This window comes from Rhinoderma darwinii, chromosome 3 (assembly GCF_050947455.1).
Source record: "Rhinoderma darwinii isolate aRhiDar2 chromosome 3, aRhiDar2.hap1, whole genome shotgun sequence".
Taxonomy (NCBI): Eukaryota; Metazoa; Chordata; class Amphibia; order Anura; family Rhinodermatidae; genus Rhinoderma; species Rhinoderma darwinii.
Window position 1 is genome coordinate 417,610,931 of NC_134689.1, and position 24,004 is coordinate 417,634,934.

Genomic DNA, 24,004 nt, shown 5'->3' on the forward strand with positions numbered 1-24,004 from the left:
GTCCCCAAAATCCTCTAGGTGCTCCTTTGCTTCTGAGGCCGGTGTTTCGGTCTATTACCACACTAGGGTCACATGTGGGATATTTCTAAAAACTGCAGAATCTGGGCATTATATATTGATTTGCATTTCTCTGGTAAAACCTTTTGTGTTACAGAAAAAAAAAGGATTAAAAAAAATTACATTTCTAAATTTCAGCCCTACTTTGCTTTAATTCTTGTGAAACGCCTAAAGAGAGTTAAGAAACTTTCTAAATGCTGTTTTGAATACTTTTAGGGGTGCAGTTTTTTAAATGGGGTGACTTATCAGGGTTTTTATTGTATGGGCCTCTCAAAGCCACTTCAGAACTGAACTGGTCCTTGTAAAAATAGCCTTTTGAAATTTTCGCGAAAATGTGAGAAATTGCTGCTAAAGTTCTAAGCCGTGTAACGTCCTAGAAAAATAAAAGGATGTTCAAAAAGTGATGCAAACATAAAGTAGACATATGGGGAATGGTAACTAGTGACTATTGTGTGTGGTATTACTTACTATCTGTCTGACAAACAGATATATTTAAATTTAGAAAAATGCACATTTTTTAAATTTTTCGCTAAATGTTGCTGTTTTTCACAATTAAATACTGACTGTGTCGACCAAATTTTACCAGTAACTTAAAGTCCAAGGTGTCACGAGAAAACAATCTCAGAATTGCTTGGATAGGTAAAAGCATTCCGCTTTTATTACCACACAAATTCACACATGTCAGATTTGAAAAATGGGGCTGCGTCCTGAACGTGCAAACTAGTCCGTGTCCTTAAGGGGTTAAAAAAAGACACCAACACAAAAAAATATATATTTTATTGAAATAAATCCCTCATTAACCATTTTATTGAAAAGGGGCCCCAAAACCGCTCTGCCACATAAAAAGTTACCAGTGTTATAAATGGGACATGGGGGTTCCTGTTGCAGATTTTTCTTTGGGGTCCAGGGCTTTCGAGTTACACCTCTGGCTGAAGGATTGACCATCTGACTGCTGTCATACTGAACTTCAAGGACTGAGGGTAAGGAGGCACATTTTGAAACCCCTGTGTGGGGCACCATGAGAGCTTGACGTGCCCCTGTCTGAAACACCCTTTTAAAATGCCCCCATTGTGATGTGAATACCGTTGTCGATATACTGGACTTCTTAGGGTATGTTCACACGGCAGCGTCCGTAACGGCCGAAATTACGGGGCTGTTTCCAGGAGAAAACAGCCCCGTCATTTCAGCCGTAACGGCATGTGCAGGCGCTTGAACGCTGCGTCCATTACGGACGTAACTGGAGCTGGTTTTCCATGGAGTCCATGGAAAACAGCTCCATTTACTTCTGAAGAAGAGACATGACACTTCTTTGGCGCGGGCGTCTATGTACACGCCGTCTTTTGACAGCGACGCGTAAATATACGCCTCGTGTGAACAGACAAACGTGCTTTCAATGGGCAGATGTTTGTCAACGCTTTCAAGCCGTAATTTCGGACGTAATTCGGGGGTTAAAAAGCTCGAATTACGTCCGTAAGTAGGCCGTGTGAACATACCCTTACCCTACGGACCCCATAGCCCAAGTAAAATATTTCCATGTACTTGACGTTAATAATTTATCCACCTTTAGAAATGTAGAATGTTCCATATTTTATCATTATTGACTGACAGTAACACAACTGGGAATCAGCACCACAACAGGGCTTATATCTCTCCCAGGACATGAATGAACGCACATCTCACAAACAACTGGCCCACAGAGAGTTCATCCTTTATCCTTTTAAGAAAAAAATAATAGAAAGATTTATGCCGTGCGGTGCAGACTTTCAGAACACGTAGGGTTAATTCATGGTATTTATTAGGTAGCAGCTTCTATATATATAAGAAATGTCGCACATAATCCAGAGGAGAACCAGACGGTGAGTAGAAAATACTAGGATTTTTTGTTATTGTGCCTCATTGATGCAATTTTGTAAATTTTCTGTAATTTTTCTTTATTTTTTTTAAAAATTGTAAACATTTTTCAAAAGTTTAATAATAATATGTATATATTTTTTTTAAGAATTGTTTCATGTTTTTTTCTGCTTAACCCAATGATTTGCCACGTTATTTGTCCCTTCAGGTTGCATGCACATATTACGGCTCCATACAACCTCCGCATTGTACTTCTGGGCCCATAGACTTTTGGAGGTTTTTATAGGGAATCTGACAGAAAATAAATGGACCATGTTGCCTTGGACTCTGTTTTGTAGGATATTGTCCTCTTGAGGCACCTGGATATCTCCGTAATACAGCACTGTATGGAGGCACCAGTAGTACGAAAACGTAGGGACTCCCTGTGACCCCAAACCGGCTACATGCACTCTATGTAATAAAAAATTTATTATTTTTAATAATTAGCTGCAATATTGAAAAAAAATGTCGTACATTAAAAAAAAGGATCATACAGAATATACCAATGCTGTCATCTATCGGTGTTGTTATATTGTCAGATTTTATATATCTTAGAACCATCTTATCATTAAAGAGTCTCTGTCACCACATTATAAGTGGCCTATCTTGTACAAAATGTGATCGGCGCTGTAATGTAGATCACAGCAGTGTTTTTTATTTAAAAAAAGATAATTTTTGACGGAGTTATGACCTATTTTAGCTTTATGCTAATGAGTTTCTTAATGACCAACTGGGCGTGTTTTACTTTTTGACCAAGTGGGTGTTGTGGAGAGAAGTGTATGACGCTGACCAATCAGTGACCAATCAGCGTCATACATTTCTCTACATTCATTTTTTCAGTACGTAGTGATCTTGCTAGATCACTATGTGCAGCCACATACACACACACATTAACGTTACTCAAGTGTCCTGACAATGAATAGACATCACCTCCAGCCAGGACGTGATGTCTATTCACACTCGACACTTCGGTAACGTTTGTGTGAGACTTATAGCACAGCACACGTGATCTCGCGAGATTACGCTGTAAACTGTCATTTACAGTGAGATCACACTTGCTGTGCTGTAAGTTCAACACAAATGTTACCGAAGTGTCAGGATTGTGAATAGACATCACGTCCTGGCTGGTAGCGATGTCTATTCACTGTCAGGACACTTCAGTAACGTTAATGTGTAAGTAAGTGACAGCAAGCTGTGAGTACAGATGGACATGAATGGAGAGAAGTGTATGACGCTGATTGGTCACTGATTGGTCAGCGTCATACACTCCTCTGTACAACGCCCACTTGGTCAAAAAGTAAAACACGCCCAGTTGGTCATTAAGAAAGTCATTAGCATAAAGCTAAAATAGATCATAACTCCGTCAAAAATGATCGTATTTCTAAATAAAAAACACTGTTGTAATCTACATTACAGCGCTGATAACATTATGTAGAAGATAGGCCACTTATAATGTGGTGACAGAGCCTCTTTAAGTACCAGTTGTATTATGGATAATAAAGTGTAAATTATAATGTTGATATTACTCAATGGTGCTACATATATTTCTGGTGTGTTTAGGTATCTCGACCATGATGCTCACACTACACGGCCTGGTTTGGATCTTCATCCTTACCTCCCTGATAACAACGTCTTATAATGTAGACAACCAAAGTAAACTGGAGGTTTTGGGGCTTGACGGGATTTACCAGCCTGGAGATATAATAATCGGGGCAGTGCTACCAGTTCGTGTGGCAGATATTTTCCAGCAGATTTCTTTTACTGAAACCCCCCAAAGAAGAACCTTTACAACGTAAGTGTAGTCGTCTCCAAAATGTTCTGGTCAATGACTACAATCAATGTCTTAGCTGAGTTTTTTAGCTTCCACTTCCAAGCTCCCACAGGGGAGGCACTGCACTTATTCAGTGTAAAACTTTATAGCAGCTGTAGAGAGGAGGGACTATGCATTTCTAAGGAGCCTAGGTAACTCTTTGACTAAATAATAGCTCTGTCTTCTAAAATTGGCACCCATGTTCCTTCAAAGTCCCAGAGTCCTCTACAAGAGGAAGGGGTCAGGGATACAGATTACAGAGTATTTGGAACTCTTTCGTGAGGATAGGTAATATTTATGGGACTGCTCTATGAGTTTGTGTGTTCTACTGCTTCATGGTTGCACTGTTGTTACTCCTAGATAACCCCACTGGGGCAGATCTAGCAGATAATAATAACACTAACATGTGACTAGGGCAGATTTAGCAGGTAATAATAACACTTAAAGATGACCAGGACAGATCTAGCAGTTAATCATAACAACACTTACAGGTGACTGGGGCAGATATAGCAGATAATAATAACATTTACAGGTGACCGGGCAGATCTATCAGATAATAATAACTCTTACAGGTGACCGGGGGAAGATCTAGCAGCTAATAACATTTACAGGTGACTGGGGCAGGTCTAGCAGATAATAATAGCACTTACAGGTGACCAGTTGAGATCTGGTAGATAATAATAGTACTTATAGGTGACTGGGGCAGGTCTAGCAAATAATAATAACACTTATAGATGACAGGGCAGATGTAGCAGATAATAACATTTACAGGTAATGGGAGGATGTAGAAGATAATAATAACACTTACAGGTGACAAGGGATATCTGGTAGTTAATAATAGCACTTACAGGTGACCGGGACACATCTAGAAGATAATAATAACACTTACAGGTGATGGGGCAGATCTAGTAGATAATAACACTTGCAGGTGACAGGGCAAATCTATCAGATAATAATAACACTTACGGTGACCGGGCAAATCTATCAGATAATAATAACACTTACAGGTGACTGGGCAGATCTTTTAGATAATAATAACACTTACAGATGACCAGGGCAGATATATCAGATAATAATAATATTTACAGGTGACTTGGGCAGATCTAGCAGATAATAATAACACTTATAGGAAACCAGGGCAGATCAAGCAGGTAAGAGATTTCACAAATTAACTATCGGCAAAGGTGTCCTCCTATGATAGTGCCACGTGTAACGTCATTGAGCTCTTCAGCATGACCCATACTACTAGCAATGGTTTTCTTTGGCTGTGTACTAAATTTTATACTCCTGTTTGCAATAGATATGAAGAAAGGTTGGCTGAAAATCCAAACTCAATAATTACGAGGGGGTCCACATACTTTTAGACATGTAGTATATGTGTCTGTATTATACGTGTCCTTGGTAGGGACATTGGATTGTAAGGTCTACTTGGTCATAACAAATCCCTTTTACATCACGCTCTCTATGAATGTGTTCACTGACTAAGCCATTTTATTTCTTCCCAAGGTTTCACTTCGGTTATTTCCAGCAACTTCAAGCTCTCTTGTTTGCTGTAGAAGAGATCAACAGAAATGAAAACATCTTACCCAACATAACCCTGGGATTTCATTGGTATGATTCCTTTGGGGTGATGCCTGTAAACATAGCCGCAACATTGCAATTGTTATCAGGAGACAGGACGGCCATCCCCAATTATAGATGGCTCCACAATGCTCCTCTAAGTCGATTCATAGGTTCTTCCTCATCCACATTGTCTATAGCCGTTGCCCACATCCTGGGGCTCTACAAGTTCCCTCAGGTAAGGATAAAGTATGATTCTTGTGTGACGATGCCAGACGTGTAGCCAGGATTTCCCTCACCTAGGGCAAAAGGTTCAGTTTGCTGCGCTAACCCTATTTACAGACTGTTGACAATCCTGTTAAGATGTGGCCTGGGGATAACCTGCACAATGTCCATACTGTCATAAGGGGCATATTAAGGTCAAGACTGCAAAATTCCTTTGACTCTAACCCCCGGATAAGGCCTGGACAAATCTAATAGTGACATAGTGGGTCCATATTATTGACCGTTACATTGGACTGTCATCAGATATCATCATATATGCCTTCTGTTTGTGTCAAAGGAAAGAGCAGGACCATCTGAATAAAAAGGTCTAAGCTTACTACCACCAAACAGTTCCCAATGGTTAAATGACGTACGTGATAGAGCTCTGTCCAAGTTCTCAATCAGGCAGTCACATTGATAGTAGGCTGTGGTCTCTGCTATTCGTAAGTAAACTTCTCCCACTACCCTGTGTATTTTGTCTGCAGCAGACGTCAGGAGAAAGGACAACAGTGAGGATATGCTCTGTCCTTCTAATACACATTTGCCTAAAACTGTACACAACATGTGGTCTGAATAGTGAATTGTAAAGAGGTAAACCTATGTTCTTATCATATATACGTCTAGCCCTCTATAGATGCCTCCAATAATTTTATTTGCCTTGGCAGCAGCTGCCTGACACTGATTACTAATGTTACACTTACTATCCACCCATATACTCAAGTCCCTTTAATTTCCAGTTTACCAAATGCTTTAATATTAAATATATAATTCTATTTTTTTTCTCTTATATAGAGAAATTATATGTCTACCACCATCTCCAGCAAAATATGGAGCCACCATACTATATATGAAGGGTCAGGGATGGCCTTAGGTCAACTGTTGCCCTGTGCAGTATTTTCTATTAATGCCTCCTTTAATGCTTACCATATAGTGCCCAAATGATACAAGGTCGGTCCTGTGCAGGGTTTCTCTTCGGAAATAGAGACATGTCAGATGATGGTATTAGTTGGGTAAGGATGCTAAGACCCCCAGTAATCACAAGAATGAAGGGTCTGTGCTGCTCTGCTGGGCATTCTGCTCCTTTTAGCTCTTGTAAATAATCTTAATACGATCCAAAGACAGTATAAGGCCCATACACAGGTATAGAAGCAGAGCTGAGGAAAACTGACGAGGAGATGAAAGGACACATCACTTAGAAGAGCACCAGAGATCTCTTCATTCTTTCTCTTATTTTTTCATAACTTTATTCATTTTATATTTTTCAGGTCAGTTATTATTCCACAAGTTCTCTCCTGAGTGACCGGATGAAATTCCCTTCCTTCTTCAGGACTGTCCCCAGTGATGCCTTCCAGTCCAAAGGACTTGCAAAACTTGTATTACACTTTAATTGGACATGGGTTGGACTTCTTGGAGTGGACAATGACTATGGTCAACAAGGAATTCAGTTGGTCAATCAAGAGATTATCAAGGCTGGAGCCTGTGTGGCCTTCACTGAGTATATTTTGACTAGCAGACAAGACCGCAACGCCGCACATATAGTTAATGTCATGAAGAAGTCAATGGCAAGAGTCGTGATCACTTTCGCTACTGGGCTCGATTTGCTCCCCATCTTGACTGAAATTATGAGGGAGAACGTCAAGGATAAAATATTTGTTGCGAGTGAAGGATGGTCTGTAACTAGTCTTCAGAAAATGGAAAGCTTTTCACGTCTCTTATTTGGCACAGTTGGCTTAGCTTTTTACAATGGGTTGATCCCGGGATTTCAAGAATTTCTCAATAAGATACATCCTGACATGACTTTAGGAGGCTACTTGGTGAAGACATTTTGGGAAGAAGCCTTCAATTGTACATTTGCAAATGAGATGAACTTGGCACCCCCCAAAAAAGTGTGCACGGGGGCAGAAAGGCTCGACATTATCAAGAACAGTTACAATGATGTCTCCAATTTGAGGGTTTCTTACAATATCTACACTGCAGTTCATGTTTTGGCCAGAGCTTTGGAAGATCTTAAAACATGCAGCAAGGGGAAAGGTCCATTTATTCAAGGCAGATGTGCAGATATACAAGACTTCTCTCCATGGCAGGTAAAAAGTTCAGGGTAATAGAAGTTATATTCCTGTATATAGGGGGCAGTATTATAGTAGTTAGATTCTTGTATATAGGGGCAGCATAATAGTAGTTATGTTCCTGAACATAGGGGGCAGTATTATAGCAGTTATATTCTTGTATATAGGGGGCAGTATTATAGCAGTTATATTCTTGTACATAGGGGGCAGTATTATAGTAGTTATATTCTTGTATATAGGGGCAGTATTATAGTAGTTATATTCTTGTATATAGGGGGCAGTATTATAGTAGTTATATTCTTGTATATAGGGGCAGTATTATAGTAGTTATATTCTTGTACATAGGAGCAGTATTATAGTAGTTATATTCTTGTATATATGAGGCAGTATTATAGTAGTTATATTCTTGTATATAGAAGCAGTATTATAGTAGTTAGATTCTTGTATATAGGGGCAGTATAATAGTAGTTATATTCTTGTATATAGGGGCAGTATAATAGTAGTTATATTCTTGTATATAGGGGGCAGTATTATAGTAGTTATATTCTTGTACATAGGAGCAGTATTATAGTAGTTATATTCTTGTATATAGGGGTCAGTATTATAGTAGTTATATTCTTGTACATAGGAGCAGTATTATAGTAGTTATATTCTTGTATTTAGGGGCAGTATTAAAGTAGTTATGTTCCTGAACATAGGGGGCAGTATTATAGCAGTTATATTCTTGTATATAGGGGGCAGTATTATAGCAGTTATATTCTTGTACATAGGGGGCAGTATTATAGTAGTTATATTCTTGTACATAGGGGTGGTACATAGGTGGCAGTATTATAGCAGCTATATTCTTGTATATAGGGGCAGTATTATAGTAGTTATATTCTTGTATATAGGGGCAGTATTAAAGTAGTTATGTTCCTGAACATAGGGGGCAGTATTATTGTAGTTATAATCTTGTACATAGGGGTCGGTATTATAGTAGTTATATTCTTGTATATAGGGGCAGTATTATAGTAGTTATATTCTTGTATATAGGAGGCAGTATTATAGTTATATTCTTGTATATAGGAGCAGTATTATAGTAGTTATATTCTTGTATATAGGGGTAGTATTATAGTAGTTATATTCTTGTATATAGGGGGCAGTATTATAGTAGTTATATGCTTGTATATAGGGGCAGTATTATAGTAGTTATATTCTTGTATATAGGGGGCAGTATTATAGTAGTTATATTCTTGTACATGGGGGCAGGATTATAGTAGTTATATTCTTGTATATAGGAGCAGTATTATAGTAGTTATATTCTTGTATATAGGAGGCAGTATTATAGTAGTTATATTCTTGTATATAGGACAGTAGTATAGTAGTTATATTCTTGTATATAGGGGCAGTATTATAGTAGTTATATTCTTGTATATAGGGGGCAGTATTATAGTAGTTATATTCTTGTATATAGGAGCAGTATTATAGTAGTTATATTCTTGTATATAGGGGCAGTATTATAGTAGTTATATTCTTGTATATAGGGGCAGTATTATAGTAGTTATATTCTTGTATATAGGGGCGATATTATAGTAGTTATATTCTTGTATATAGGTGCAGTATTATAGTAGTTATATTCTTGTATACAGGGGGCAGTATTATAGTAGTTATATTCTTGTATAAAGGGGCAGTATTATAATAGTTATTTTCTTGGATATAGGAGCAATATTATAGTAATTATATTCTTGTTTATAGGGGGCAGTATTATAGTAGTTATATTATTGTATATAGGGGGCAGTATAATAGTAGTTATGTTCCTGAACATAGGGGGCAGTATTATAGCAGTTATATTCTTGTATATAGGGGGCAGTATTATAGTAGTTATATTCTTGTATATATGAGGCAGTATTATAGTAGTTATATTCTTGTATATAGAAGCAGTATTATAGTAGTTAGATTCTTGTATATAGGGGCAGTATAATAGTAGTTATATTCTTGTATATAGGGGCAGTATAATAGTAGTTATATTCTTGTATATAGGGGGCAGTATTATAGTAGTTATATTCTTGTACATAGGAGCAGTATTATAGTAGTTATATTCTTGTATATAGGGGTCAGTATTATAGTAGTTATATTCTTGTACATAGGAGCAGTATTATAGTAGTTATATTCTTGTATTTAGGGGCAGTATTAAAGTAGTTATGTTCCTGAACATAGGGGGCAGTATTATAGCAGTTATATTCTTGTATATAGGGGGCAGTATTATAGCAGTTATATTCTTGTACATAGGGGGCAGTATTATAGTAGTTATATTCTTGTACATAGGGGTGGTACATAGGTGGCAGTATTATAGCAGCTATATTCTTGTATATAGGGGCAGTATTATAGTAGTTATATTCTTGTATATAGGGGCAGTATTAAAGTAGTTATGTTCCTGAACATAGGGGGCAGTATTATTGTAGTTATAATCTTGTACATAGGGGTCGGTATTATAGTAGTTATATTCTTGTATATAGGGGCAGTATTATAGTAGTTATATTCTTGTATATAGGAGGCAGTATTATAGTTATATTCTTGTATATAGGAGCAGTATTATAGTAGTTATATTCTTGTATATAGGGGTAGTATTATAGTAGTTATATTCTTGTATATAGGGGGCAGTATTATAGTAGTTATATGCTTGTATATAGGGGCAGTATTATAGTAGTTATATTCTTGTATATAGGGGGCAGTATTATAGTAGTTATATTCTTGTACATGGGGGCAGGATTATAGTAGTTATATTCTTGTATATAGGAGCAGTATTATAGTAGTTATATTCTTGTATATAGGAGGCAGTATTATAGTAGTTATATTCTTGTATATAGGACAGTAGTATAGTAGTTATATTCTTGTATATAGGGGCAGTATTATAGTAGTTATATTCTTGTATATAGGGGGCAGTATTATAGTAGTTATATTCTTGTATATAGGAGCAGTATTATAGTAGTTATATTCTTGTATATAGGGGCAGTATTATAGTAGTTATATTCTTGTATATAGGGGCAGTATTATAGTAGTTATATTCTTGTATATAGGGGCGATATTATAGTAGTTATATTCTTGTATATAGGTGCAGTATTATAGTAGTTATATTCTTGTATACAGGGGGCAGTATTATAGTAGTTATATTCTTGTATAAAGGGGCAGTATTATAATAGTTATTTTCTTGGATATAGGAGCAATATTATAGTAATTATATTCTTGTATATAGGGGGCAGTATTATAGTAGTTATATTATTGTATATAGGGGGCAGTATTATAGTAGTTATATTCTTGTATATAGGTGGCAGTATTATAGTAGTTATATTCTTGTACATAGGTTGCAGTATTATAGTAGTTATATTCTTGTATATAGGAGCAGTATTATAGTAGTTATATTCTTGTACATAGTGGCCAGTATTATAGTAGTTATAGTCATGTCCATAGGAGGCAGTATTATGGTACTTATATTCTTGTAGATAGGAGCAGTGTTATGCCCACGGTCGCTGACCGCCGGCATATCCCTCCTACCGGCAGCCTCGACCGCAGGTCTTTGGATCCTGGCCGGCATCTCCTCCCAAAGAGATGCCGACACACACTGCTCTCTCCTCATGCTGTTGCCTGTAGGATACGAGCGCGTGCTCGTCCTCGGTCTTAAAGGGCCAGCGCACAAGGAAATTCACCCCAAGCTAATCGAAGCATACCCGGGACTTTAAAGGGAACCCTGCCTACCTCCATTTTGCCTGAGCAATGTTGTGTTTTCCCAGTGTTTACCATGCAAATGGTTCCTTAGCTATATCCTGAATCCCGCATCCTGTATCCCGTATTCAGTATATTCAGTATCTAAATCCATTGACTTCTGTGTTCAAGTCCATTTGTCCAACACGACTTCTATGTTCAAGTCCAATTGTCTGAGACGACTTCTGTGTTCAAGTCCATTGTCTAAGACGACTTCTATGTCCAAGTCCATTGTTCGAGACGACTTCTGTGTTCAAGTCCATTGGCCGAGATGACTTCTGTTTTTAAGTCGAGTATCCGAGACAAGTTCCGATTGTTCTGCACAAGCCAGCTTCCGTTAGTCCGGCACCAACCTGCTTCTGATTATCCGGCACAAGCCAGCAACCCAGGTACTTTCTCCGTAGTGACTGTTATTGACATTTTGTTTGATCAGCTGTTACTCCTCTACGGTAGAGCAGCCCAGTGGGTCCACATACCCCATAGCTGTGGCAGTTTGCTTAGGCCATGGACTCTGGTGGCCAATCCAAGACACTGGTCCAAGCAATGCAAGCAGATATGCAAGATCTCCAAGCACGCCACAATCAGTTTCTGCTAGTTGTCAATGCTATTGCTGCATGCTTGCAACTTGCTGCTGTTGCTGCCCCACCTACTACACAGCCCGCAAGCTCTCCACTCAGTTCTGGGCCCGGAATTTCATTGCCACTTCCACCTTGTTACAATGGAGATGCAACAACATGTAGGAGCTTACTCAACCAGTGCAAGATCCACTTCTAGTTGCACGCACACCCCTTCCCCTCTGATCTTACCAAGGTTGCCTTATGATCTCCCTCCTCTATGGCAAAGTTCTGGCATGGGCTAACCTATCTGGGAACGTGAGGGGCCAGAATCTTCCAATCTACAGCTATTCCTGGAAAATCTTTGCACTGTGTTTGAAGAACCATGCCATACGTCTTCTGTAGGTGCTTCACTTCTAACTCTCCGCCAAGGGGAGTCAACGGTAGGAGAGTACGTTATGTTGTTTTGTACTTTGGCAGCAAGAGCTTGACTGGAATAATGAGGCATTGGTGGCAACCTTCTGGCAAGGATTAGCTCCTCAAATTAAAGATGAGATGGTGGCCCGAGATCTACCAACTTTCTTGGATGCCCTAATGCTTCTGGCTACACGGATCGACATGAGATTCCAAGCAGGGCCGATACTAGCTTTTTTGCTGCCTGAGCCAAAAATGTAAATGGTGCCCCTATCCCAACCCCCCCTCCCCCCCCAGCCTGTGCTACATCACTAGCAGCCTCACAAAAAAAAACATACCACCCATCATTTCAGATCATACAGTGACTACATTACTAATTAGAGGCAGATTAAATATTTCCATTAAGTGACTCACCGGTGATGTCTCAGATTCTATTTGTTCTTTTTCTCTTTTCTTCTCCACCCGGTCCAGACCTCTATGATGACTTCTCCCGGCCCCAGACAATTTCTGAAGTTTTCCGCTCAGCTTTCTTCAGCTTCTCACTTTTCAAACATTTCTGCACCTATAAACGAAGATACAATCCTTATGGTGCCACACACTATGACCCTAAATATAATAGTGCCATACACTGCACCTCTAATTATAATAGTACCATACAGTGTGTCCCACAGAAAAACACACATTGCCCCCTGTAGATAGTGCCCCGCATAGAGCCCCCTGTAGATACTGCCACTCTTAGAGACCCTGTAGATAGTGTTGCACATATAGCCCCCACATACAGCCCTACCCCCTGTAGATAGTGCTGCACATATAGCCCCCAAAAACAGCCCTACCCCTCTAGATATTGCTGCACATATAGCCCCCACATACTGCCCTACCCCCAAGATAGTGCTGCACATATAACTCCCACATACAGCCCTACCCCCCTGTAGATAGTGCTGCACATATAGCCCCCCACATACAGCCCTACCCCATGTAGATAGTGCTGCACATATATTCCCCCACATACAGCCCTACCCCATGTAGATAGTGCTGCACATATAGCCCCCCACATACATGTCTACCCCCTTGTAGATAATGCTGCACATATAGCCCTACCCCCTGTAGATAGTGCTACACATAAAGCCCCCACATACAGCCCTCCCCCTGAAGATAGTGCTGCATATACAGCCCCCCACATACAGCACTACCCACTGTAGATAATGCTGCACATATAGCCCCCCACATACAGCCCTAACCCTTGTAGATAGTGCTGCACATATAGCCCCCACATACAGCCCTACCCCCCTTGTAGATAATGCTGCACATATGGCCCTTACATACAGCCCTACCCCCTGTAGATAGTGCTGCACATATAGCTCCCACATACAGCCCTACCCCCCTGTAGATAGTGCTGCACATATAGCCCCTCACACTTTTACCCCAAAAAATAAAACCTTACATACTCACCTAAACCCATTCCTGTGCAGTCTTCTTGCAATGCAGGTCTGCTGGGGCTGAACGATGCGGCGTTGTGTGGCAGGGAAAGTCACTCTGCCCGGCCAATCAGCGCCTTTCAACTTTCCATCGTTCAAACGGGCTGATTGGCAGGCTGCCTTGCCCTGTCATTTAATGGCAAAAGCGGCGCGATTATGTCATCACGCCGCTTGCATCGTCAAAAGGCGCTAAGTGGCAGGGCAAGTCATTTTGCCTGGCTAATCAGCGCCTTTTAATGTTGTGCCGCTTATGTTAGTGAAAGGCGCTGAATAGCGGGACACGGAACATATCCCGCCATTCAGCGCTTATGGATGTAATTGTATCTGAGTCCTATACACACAGGTACAATTATAGTTCAGGAGGGGGTGGCGGCGGCTTGTTTTAGTGGTGCCGCCGCCCCCTCAGAGAGGCAGGAGAGCGCCGCCTGAGGCAAGATGCTCATCTTACCTCAATGATGGTGTGGCCCTGGTTCTAAGAACGCGCCTAGGATGCTGGTAGGTAAAAAAGGTCCTACAGACTACAGAGATTTCTTGGGTTTGCAAATTTCTACCGGCAATTCACTTCAAACTTCTCGTCTTGTATTGCTCCAATCTCAGCTCTCACCAAGGAGAGAGTGAACGCTAAGGTCTGGACCCCTCAGGCAGGGTCTGCCTTCACCAAACCCAAGAGAGCCTTCACTTTAGCTTCCGTTCTTCACCATCCTGATGTGTCTCGGCAGTTTTCATTGGAGGTTGACGCTTCTTCCATTGATGCTGGAGCACTTCTCTTTCAAAGAAACTCCAAGTGTAAGGCAGTATCCTGTGACTTCTTCTCTAAACTATTCTCTCCTGTAGAACGCAACTACTCTATTGGGGACCATGAGTTACTTCCCGTCAAATTAGCCTTAGAAGAGTGGAGGCACCTACCAAAGGGGGCTGCTCATCCTATTATTATCTACACCGATCACAAGAATCTCATTTATTTAGAGTCTGCACAACGACTGAACTTTCATCAAGCTTAGATGATCACTGTTCTTTGACAAATTCAAGTTTCTACTTCACTTAATTCCTGCTGATAGGAATATAAAGGCCGATGCGTTGTCTCAGTCATTTGAAACAGATGACTCAGAGGAGGACCCTCAACATATCATTGATCCTTCTAAGATTATTTCTGTTAACCCTCTGCAGATTAGAGACATTCCCCCTGGAAAAATGTTTGTTCCTCCTGCTGACAGGAACAAAATCCTCATCTGGGGTCATAGTCCCAAGTTGGCTGGACACTCTGGTGTCCGTAAGACTCAGGACTCTGTTTCTCGTCACTACTGGTGGCCCACGCTGCCTAAACATGTTGTGGACTATGTCTCTTCTTGTACCAACTCTGCCTAAAACAAGGATAGCCATTCCAGGCCTGCTTGTCTGCTCCAATCTCTGCCTGTAACCGATGGTCCCTGATAACACATTGCCATGGATTTTATTATTGACCTTCTTTCTTCTGCTAGATGTACCACTGTCTGGGTCGTGGTGGATCTTTTTTTTAAGATGGCACATTTCGTTCCTCTGTTTGGCCTCTCCCCTCAGCTCCTCATTTGGCAAATGTATTTATTCAACACATCTTTCGTCTGTCGGACTACCCCTTCATAACGTGTCTGATCAGGGTGTACAATTTACGTCTAAATTCTGGAGAGCCCTGTGTGGACTTTTGAATGTGAAATTGGACTTTGCTGCTGCTTATAACCATCAATCTAACGGCCAAGTTAAAAGGACTAATCAAGTACTGGAAAGTTATCTTTGTGATTTTATATCTGTTCAACACGACAATTGGATGTATCTTCTTCCATGGGCCGCATTATTTTACAATTATCACATGAGTGAGTCTACTGCTTCTTCTCCATCCTTTATTGTTTACAGCCAACATCCAGGTGTTTACAGCAACATCTCAAGTGCCTGCAGCCAATTCTTTTTTTGGAAGTCCGCGATCTTGTAGGTAGTGAATCACATGAAGAAATATGTCGATAGGAAGAGAATAACACCTCCCCAATTTCTTCCCGAAGTCAAAGTCTGGTTGTCTTCAAAAAATATTTGTCCGAAAATCCCCTCCTATAAATTTGCTACCAGATTTCTTGGTCCCTTTGAGATTCTACAACAAATCAACCCTGTGTCTTACAAGCTATGGCTTTCCCTACTCTCAATTTTCCCAATCGTTCCATGTGTCCCTCCTGAAGCCTCTGGTTCTGAACCGATAAAGTAAATCTCCTGGCTCTGCAATTTCTCTTAGTGGTGTTTCTGTAGTCTTTGAGATAAAGGAGATCCTAGACTACAAGAAGGTAATAGGGAGGACCTGGTAGATTGGAAGAGTTTTGGTCCTGAGGAGAGGTCTTGGGAGCTTGAAGATAATGTGGATGCCCCAGCTCTCATAAAAAAATTCGCCCTATGCTTTGGACTTAAGTAGAGGGGGCGCAAGGGGGGTACTGTTATGCCCGTGATCGCTAACCGCTGGCAAATCCCACCTACCTGCAGCCGCGGCCACATGTCTCTGGATTCTGGCCGGTATCTCTGTGGGACACACTGCTCTCTCCTCCTGCTGTTGTCTGTAGGGTGTGCACGCACGCTTGTCCTCAGTCTTAAAGGGTCATCACGCGCACCAGGAAATTCACCCCAAGCCAATACCAGCATACCCGGGACTTTAAAAGCAATCCTGCCCACTTCCACTTTGCTTCAGCAATGTTGTGTTTTCCCAGTGTTTAATATGCAAATGGTTCCTTAGCTGTATACTGTATCCTGTATCCCGTATCCTGTATCCAGTATCTGAGTCCATTGTTCGAGACGACTTCTGTGTTCAAGTCCATTTGTCCGAGATGACTTCCGTGTTCAAGTTCAATTGTTCGAGATGACTTCTGTGTAAAAGTCCATTGTCCGAGATGACTTCTATGTTCAAGTCAAGTGTCCGAGATTACTTAACCATCTGTGTCCGGTGTCCTTGCCAAGTCCATTGTCTGAGACGATTTCTGTGTTGAAGTCCATTGTCCAAGATGACTTCTGTGTTCAAGTCGAGTATCCGAGACAAGTTCTGATAGTCCGGCTCAAGCCAGCTTCGATAGTCCGGCACCAGCCTGCTTCTGATTATCCAGCACAAGCCAGCAACCCAGGTACCTAGTGACTATCATTGACATTTTGTTTAAACAGCTGCCGCTCCACTACGGCGGAGCGGCCCAGTGGATCCCCATAGCCGTGACAAGCAGTATTATAGTAGTTTTATTCATGTCCATAAGGGGCAGTATTATAGTAGTTATCTTCTTGCTAATAAGGGGGCAGTATTATAGTAGTTATATTCCGGTTAATAGGGGGTAATAATATAGTAATTATATTCTTGTGCATAGGGGGGAAATAATATAGTAGTTTAATTCAAATGGATTAAAGTGGTGGCAACATCAAGTAGGTTCTGCAGCAAGCGCCACAACTCCTTCTCTGGGCTGTTCAGTATGGTCCTAGGGGTCAAACCAAATTATTCACACATTGATTGATTGATTGATTGATTGATTGATTGATTGATTGATTGATTGATTGATTGATTGATTGATAGGACATTAATGGTATATCCCAGAAAACATTTTTAAGTGGGAGTAGAAATGTTCACTATTAGAATTTTCGAATATGCTGTTTCAGAGTTGTATTTTCCCCTTTTACGAGAAAGAAGGTAATTCAAATTTTGGAGGTAGTGTTTTTAGAATTGCTGAGCTGTTTCAAGAATCATAGCTTTCTTATTATAATGTATATTACGAGCAGATATCCTAAAGTGTCTTATTTTCCATAGATCCTGTATTATATGAAGAACGTAAGGATCTCATTAGGTAATGAGAGAGAACTTTACTTTGATGAAAATGGAGACCCACCTGCAATCTATGACATTGTAAATTGGCAGCTAAGTTTCAACAATACCATACATCATGTCAAAGTTGGCAGTTATGACACCACAGCATCTGTTGGGCAACTTTTTACCATCAACTCAAGCTTATTGCTTTGGGCAACTGAAGACAACCAGGTACGAAGTTCCAAATTAGTTATTGTTAGAGATCGTTCAAACCGGTTGTTGAAGCAGACGTCAGATTTGATTTGTTGCAAATCAAATTGACCCTTTTACCCTGAAAGTCATGTATGATACATTGAAATCATATTATTGATTTAGATTTATGAATAATGTGATAAGGATTGATGATTTACAAATTAAAGTAAGAATTGTATAGCTGCAGGCAGCAGCACCTACTTACAGCAATGGCTGCATATGTCTGCCTAACTAACACAATGACACTGACTCTATTCTCTTCCCCTCACTATGAAACACACTTCCTGACATTAATCCACTATCTATTGATATTCTGAGTTTTACTATCTCTCACACTCTGTCTGACGTCCTCTCTCTCCTATCTATATCCCTAATATCCAATGAGTCACCAGTGTCTCACACCTGTACCCCTCATGATTGGCTGTGCTAGAGGGAGTGCTGCCTGAAAGACATTATGGAAAAGCTAGCCAGGCTGCCGCCTGAGGTCATGTGATCCTTCTTCTCTGTTGTCTTGTCTTCTTCTAATCTGTAAAATGGCAGCCACCATTTTAAGCAATTCATGCGGGACGATTCCCAAAAGTTTTGGATTTGCCGAAATCCAATACTTTTGGGAAATTTATAATGAATGTGATACATGTAGAATCAATTCACTCATTTCTAGTTATTGTCCTTTGCAAGAAGAACACAAAGAACAATGGGATTAGTGTAATTACAGATGACCCATTGTGCTCTATTTTTTCCATTTCTGGACCACTATAAGGCAATTCTCATGGTATGATTTCACTCAAACCCACACCAACTGCGCTGTTTTATGCAGATCAAGGACAATCGAGTAGAGGATTTGGGGTTCACACATTGTAAAGATGGAGTAAGAAATTACTGAGAGTTCAGTCAACTATTACCATGTTCTCAACCATTAAAAGCATACCAAAATCTATTCAGCTGAGTTAATAACAATGAGAACCCACCCAAACACATATCTCAAGGTAACCATTGGTTAATTTGTGGGTCCTTCTGCTATAATTCACACCACTCCAGTGCAGTTGGGGTTCCCAAGGGCTAGCTGAATGTTGTTGGGGACTCCTATACATACATATATGAACAATGCAATGAAGTCAAAGAATATATGGTATCAAAAGAGCCTAATAGCCTACATCAAAAACAAACAATTATTAACCCAAAAAAAATAGAAACATTTCACAAATAATTCAAAAACAAGCAAAAACACAAGGAATTTTAACCAGAAGCAAATGGCCCCATGCAAGTCATTGATGTCATCAGCTTCATCACTACTGATGAAAATGGTGGGACCAATTTTAATATGTTTTATAACTTTGGTATGATGGAGTTTGCATGCTCTTCCCTTGTTTCTATTGATAGCTTTGGGTTTGCGGTTTCTGTCTGCGACATAAATGGCATCAGGGGCATTACAAGTAACCATCGAGCCTCAATTCAAAACTTGGAATGAAGTCTGATCCATCGAGACATAAAAGTATTTTGATTATTTTGGTTTTCCCCTTGTCCCCTATGTCTTATCCTCCCTTCTTTGGTCTCCCAGTCATCTACATTCTTGCCGTTCATGATCCACATGCATCACCTTTCCTCTGAAGGGAGATGGGCCCCTTAGTTGCTGGTCACTATAGCAGCTGCTATACCTCTACCCTGGTAGTTATGCCCATAGGTGCCCCATATATGTCCAGGCAAGTCATGTAGGTTTGAACATTGACTAGTGACATCGTTAATATGAGTCTTGTCACCTAAACTGCTCACAGAGGCTTTTTAGGAGGTTCTGAGTTGTCCATTGTGGAGATGCATTATTGTAATAATGGCACCTACTGTATATTCTGTTGATGGCCCCTACAAGGCAATGGTGAACAATTTGGCAGGAAATTTGAAGGATCACTCCAAGTTTCTGATACTACTTCAATTCTCTGAAATCATCTTTAATGATAATCTGACGTAGATCTTCATTGTAAAGGCTATAACATTGTATTGTAACAACATGAATGTGATACCTCAAGTTAAATTGATACATATTCATATACACATATTTTATCATCTGGTTCTATCATGAACTTCTGGAACATCTACCACAAATCTTCCCAGGTACCTATATCAGCTTGTACTGAAAGTTGTCCTCCAGGATTTAGGAAGGTCTCCATTAGAGGACAACCTGTCTGCTGCTTCCAATGTGTCCCCTGCCCACAAGGAGAAATTTCCAATCATACAGGTACAGAAGAGGTACAATATACAAAGCACAATGTTAAATGTCAAAGCAAACATCCCACCTATGCAACAAAAGGCTATGTTTTCCTACCCCATCCACGACAACCTCTGTTTTAGGGTCTTGCTTCTGATCCCTTGATGCTCCCACAATTGTTTGCTGGTCTGCCTTGGTTCTTAGACTATCCCACCTAATTTTCCTGCTTAAGCTTTACTGGTTAACACATTAGATTAAAGGGGTACATTGATATGCCATAAATTTACAACATATGTAGACACCACCTTTGAGAAATAGACCCATCTCTAGAACGGAGCCCACTGACCCCCATCCTTCCTTCTGCCGCTGTCACTCATCCCTGTGATGAGGTGGCAGAAAGTACAGACACAGCTAAGCCTGCCGAGCTATGTTATTTTTGTAACTCCAATACGTAGCAGTGGATGGGAGTGACGGAAGCAGCGTGGCACAACAAGCTACGCTGTTTCTGTAGCACCAGAGTTTGGGGAGTTCAGATGTTTCTGTACACACGGCCACCTCGTAACTCAGTGGCCGGAGTCCAGCAACAGGGGGAGGAGGTAGGCAACGGATCAGGGGGCCCCGTTCTTGAGTTTGGTGTGGGTCCAAGAGGTGGAACCCGCATCTATCGGACATTGTGGATATAGCATAAATGCCCAAGATTGCAATGCACCTCTAATGTGGGTTCATTCCACTAATATCAACTCCAATAAACTAATATACACAAAGCCTAAATAATACCTCAATACAGTATATAAATAATACTACCATATAATGTCCATATACCACTGCAATTCAATGCTGAATAATCAGCCAATTAGTATCCAAATAATATGCAGTAACCAAATAATACTCCCTTAAAGAGCCCACAAAATAATTGCATACAGTTCCCTCATAATACGGTAATTCAATGCCCAAAAAGGAGCTCTGCTTATCTAAGGTTATTGTCTATATAGGCACAAGTTTATGAAATGTCATTGCAGCAGCTAGGGGATCCCCATCAGAGTCTAATCCTGGAGCAGAAAGATAAAGAAGATCTACTTTCATGCTGCACATCCGAAGAATAATGAGAACTAATCCTCAAGAATGTTCTTGAAGTAGCACTTTATTTGTAGCTACAACAAACTACGCGTTTCGGAAGTATAACCCTTCTTTTTTAAGTTAGAGACGATCGATATTAGGTGAATTCTGTATGTTAGAGACACACAGGACCCGCAGAGCCGACAGTTCAGCTGAACTGACGGAATCGGCTCAGAGGGAACGATACAGCTTCTATGTGTACAGGATACATAGAAGCTGCACGGTTAAACGGGGAAAAAAAAACAATAAAGCCCATCAGAAAAGTGATTAAAAACACAAAACACATTGATTTAATAAAAAAAACAACTAATTTACTTTCAAATGTGCACATTGTACTGCTTGTTTTTGTCAATTTATTCTGAAATTCTTTTTTGTTTCAGATTCTAACAATTGTCTGAAATGCCCATGGAATGAATGGCCCAATCCACAGAAGACCAGATGCCTTCAAAAAAACATAGACTTCCTTTCCTATGATGACCCACTAGGTGCAACTTTAACTGGTTCTTCCATCGTTTCCTCCTTCGTTCCTAACTTCATACTAAAGCTTTTTATCCAACATAAATCAACTCCGATAGTAAAGGCCAACAGCTACGTCATAAGTTGTCTTCTTCTCGTTTCACTGTCTTTTTGTTTCCTGAGCTCGTTGGCTTTTATTGGTTATCCTCAGACTGAGAAGTGTCTTCTACGTCAAGCTGCTTTTGGACTGGTCTTCGCCCTCTGTGTATCTTGCATTTTGGCTAAAACTGTCATGGTGATGTTTGCCTTTATGGCCACAAGACCAGGCAGTGTTATGAGGAAATGGACTACTCCTTGGGTATCCTACACAATCATTCTTACATGTTCCTTGTTACAATTTATCTTATGTATCTCATGGTTGTCCCTAGCTCCACCATACCCCCAATACAACAGAGAAAGCAAGGCCGCACTAATCATTGTTGAGTGTAACGAGGGTTCACCCATTGCCTTCTGGATCATGTTGGGTTATCTCTTTCTTCTGGCCTCCATAAGTTTCATTGTGGCCTTCTTGGCACGGAGACTTCCCGACAGCTTCAATGAGGCCCAATTTATTACCTTCAGTATGTTGGCCTTTCTCAGTGTCTGGATATCTTATATCCCAGCCTCCCTCAGTGCTCAGGGCAAGTACACAGTGGCTATGGAGATATTTGCTATCCTGTCATCCAGTTGGGCTCTGGTGCTTTGCATGTTCTTTCCGAAGTGTTTCATTATACTCTTCAGACCTGAGATGAACTCCAGAGAATATCTCATGAGGAGGGCAAAGACTGAGGCTATAAATGCTTAAAGGGATTGTCTCATCTTGAGAGAACTGATCACTGCTGGTCCTATGAATTTCCTTTCCAGTGGTCACTGCAGGGGAAGTGTATTATTGCATACCAGCCCTTCGAAAGAATGACCCACCATGTAATATGTGGACAGACTGGGTCCAACAGGGAGAGAGACACTCTTTGTTAGCGGCTCTCCGCTTTGGCTTTTGGGGGGTTCCCTAATAGGACATATGGATAGGATTTGTCAAGATGAGACATCCCCTTTAAGAAGATAAGTTATTTCATTTATAAAGTTATTTTACACTAATTTACAATGGAAGCAAATGTTAACTTAAAGGGATTGTCCGGATTGAAGTAATTGAATGTTATTTTTTGTATAATTAAAAGTTATACAATTTTCTAATGTACTTATCCGTTATAATGGTCATGGTTAGAGAGGTAGGACCTCTGCATTAATTCCTCATGGTTTTCAAGATCTCTGGTTGCTGTTATTCAGTAGGAACATTCATGGTTTACTTCCAGTGGATAACATTCTGTCCATGGTCATGTGATGATCAAAGAGGTGCTGGTATCGCCATAAGACACGGCTCTGATACACAAACTGTAAGTGTAACGAGCTGGAAGTAAACAATGAATGTTCCTACTAAATAACAGCTAGCAGAGATCTTGAAAACCATGAAAAATTAATACAGACAGTATATTGGAAAATTGTATAACCTTTAATGATACAAAAAATTATATTAATTTGCTGAAATTGGACAATCCCTTTAATTATAAAATGAATAGTAATAATTATATCGGTTAAATAAGTATCCAATCACAGGGCGGCTCTGATTGTACGGTATATACAATTACAGGGCGGATCCGGATGTTTATCCAATCACAGGGCGGCTCCGGATCTTTATCCAATCACATGGTGGCTCCACATGTATGAGGGCCCTTGAGAAACAGTTACAGAGGCCGCCTGTCTACCCCGTCCTTCAATGGACCAGTCAGAATTCTCAAAGTGGTGCCCAATACTCAACTAATAAATATATCAAGAAGACAAAAAATAGGAAGTTGAGCCTAAACCATAAAATCTCAGACTGGAACGATGTATTAGCAAATATATTATACAATTTTCTTCAGTAAAAGACATAATTAGGTAAAAAATGACACAAAAATGACATGACTGCATTCATGATACCTCTATAACCACATCCAGACACATGTAGAGTACTGGCCGGTAATTCTAGATTACAAAGATATATATATATATATATATATATACACACACACGTATCTCTTCTCAATGCATAAATATAGCTATTTATATTCATACATATCATCATAGCAATGATAATTCATATATTTATGGTGAAGCATAGATACATATAATGATTCATATAGAAAAAAAATATATAATACATGTATTTAGGTCAGACTAAACATGTATACATCGGGTAGTATCGGCCAATATCCAATTAGCTCAGGTAAGTAAGAGCATATGGAGCAAGATTTCTCGCAGAGTCGCGCAAATGCAATGATGGAAAAAGAAA

At 40.1% G+C, this 24,004-nt stretch overlaps 1 protein-coding gene across 1 annotated transcript; it reads left to right on the forward strand.

The window, feature by feature from the left end:
* The first annotated feature begins 3,518 nt into the window (after window positions 1-3,518).
* Window positions 3,519-22,483, forward strand: LOC142750583 (extracellular calcium-sensing receptor-like). Its single transcript, XM_075859580.1, has 6 exons — window positions 3,519-3,739; window positions 5,264-5,555; window positions 6,847-7,665; window positions 17,619-17,846; window positions 19,974-20,097; window positions 21,564-22,483. The coding sequence occupies exons 1-6, from the start codon at window positions 3,519-3,521 to the stop codon at window positions 22,481-22,483; spliced, it is 2,604 nt and encodes an 867-aa protein (XP_075715695.1).
* Window positions 22,484-24,004: the final 1,521 nt, after the last annotated feature.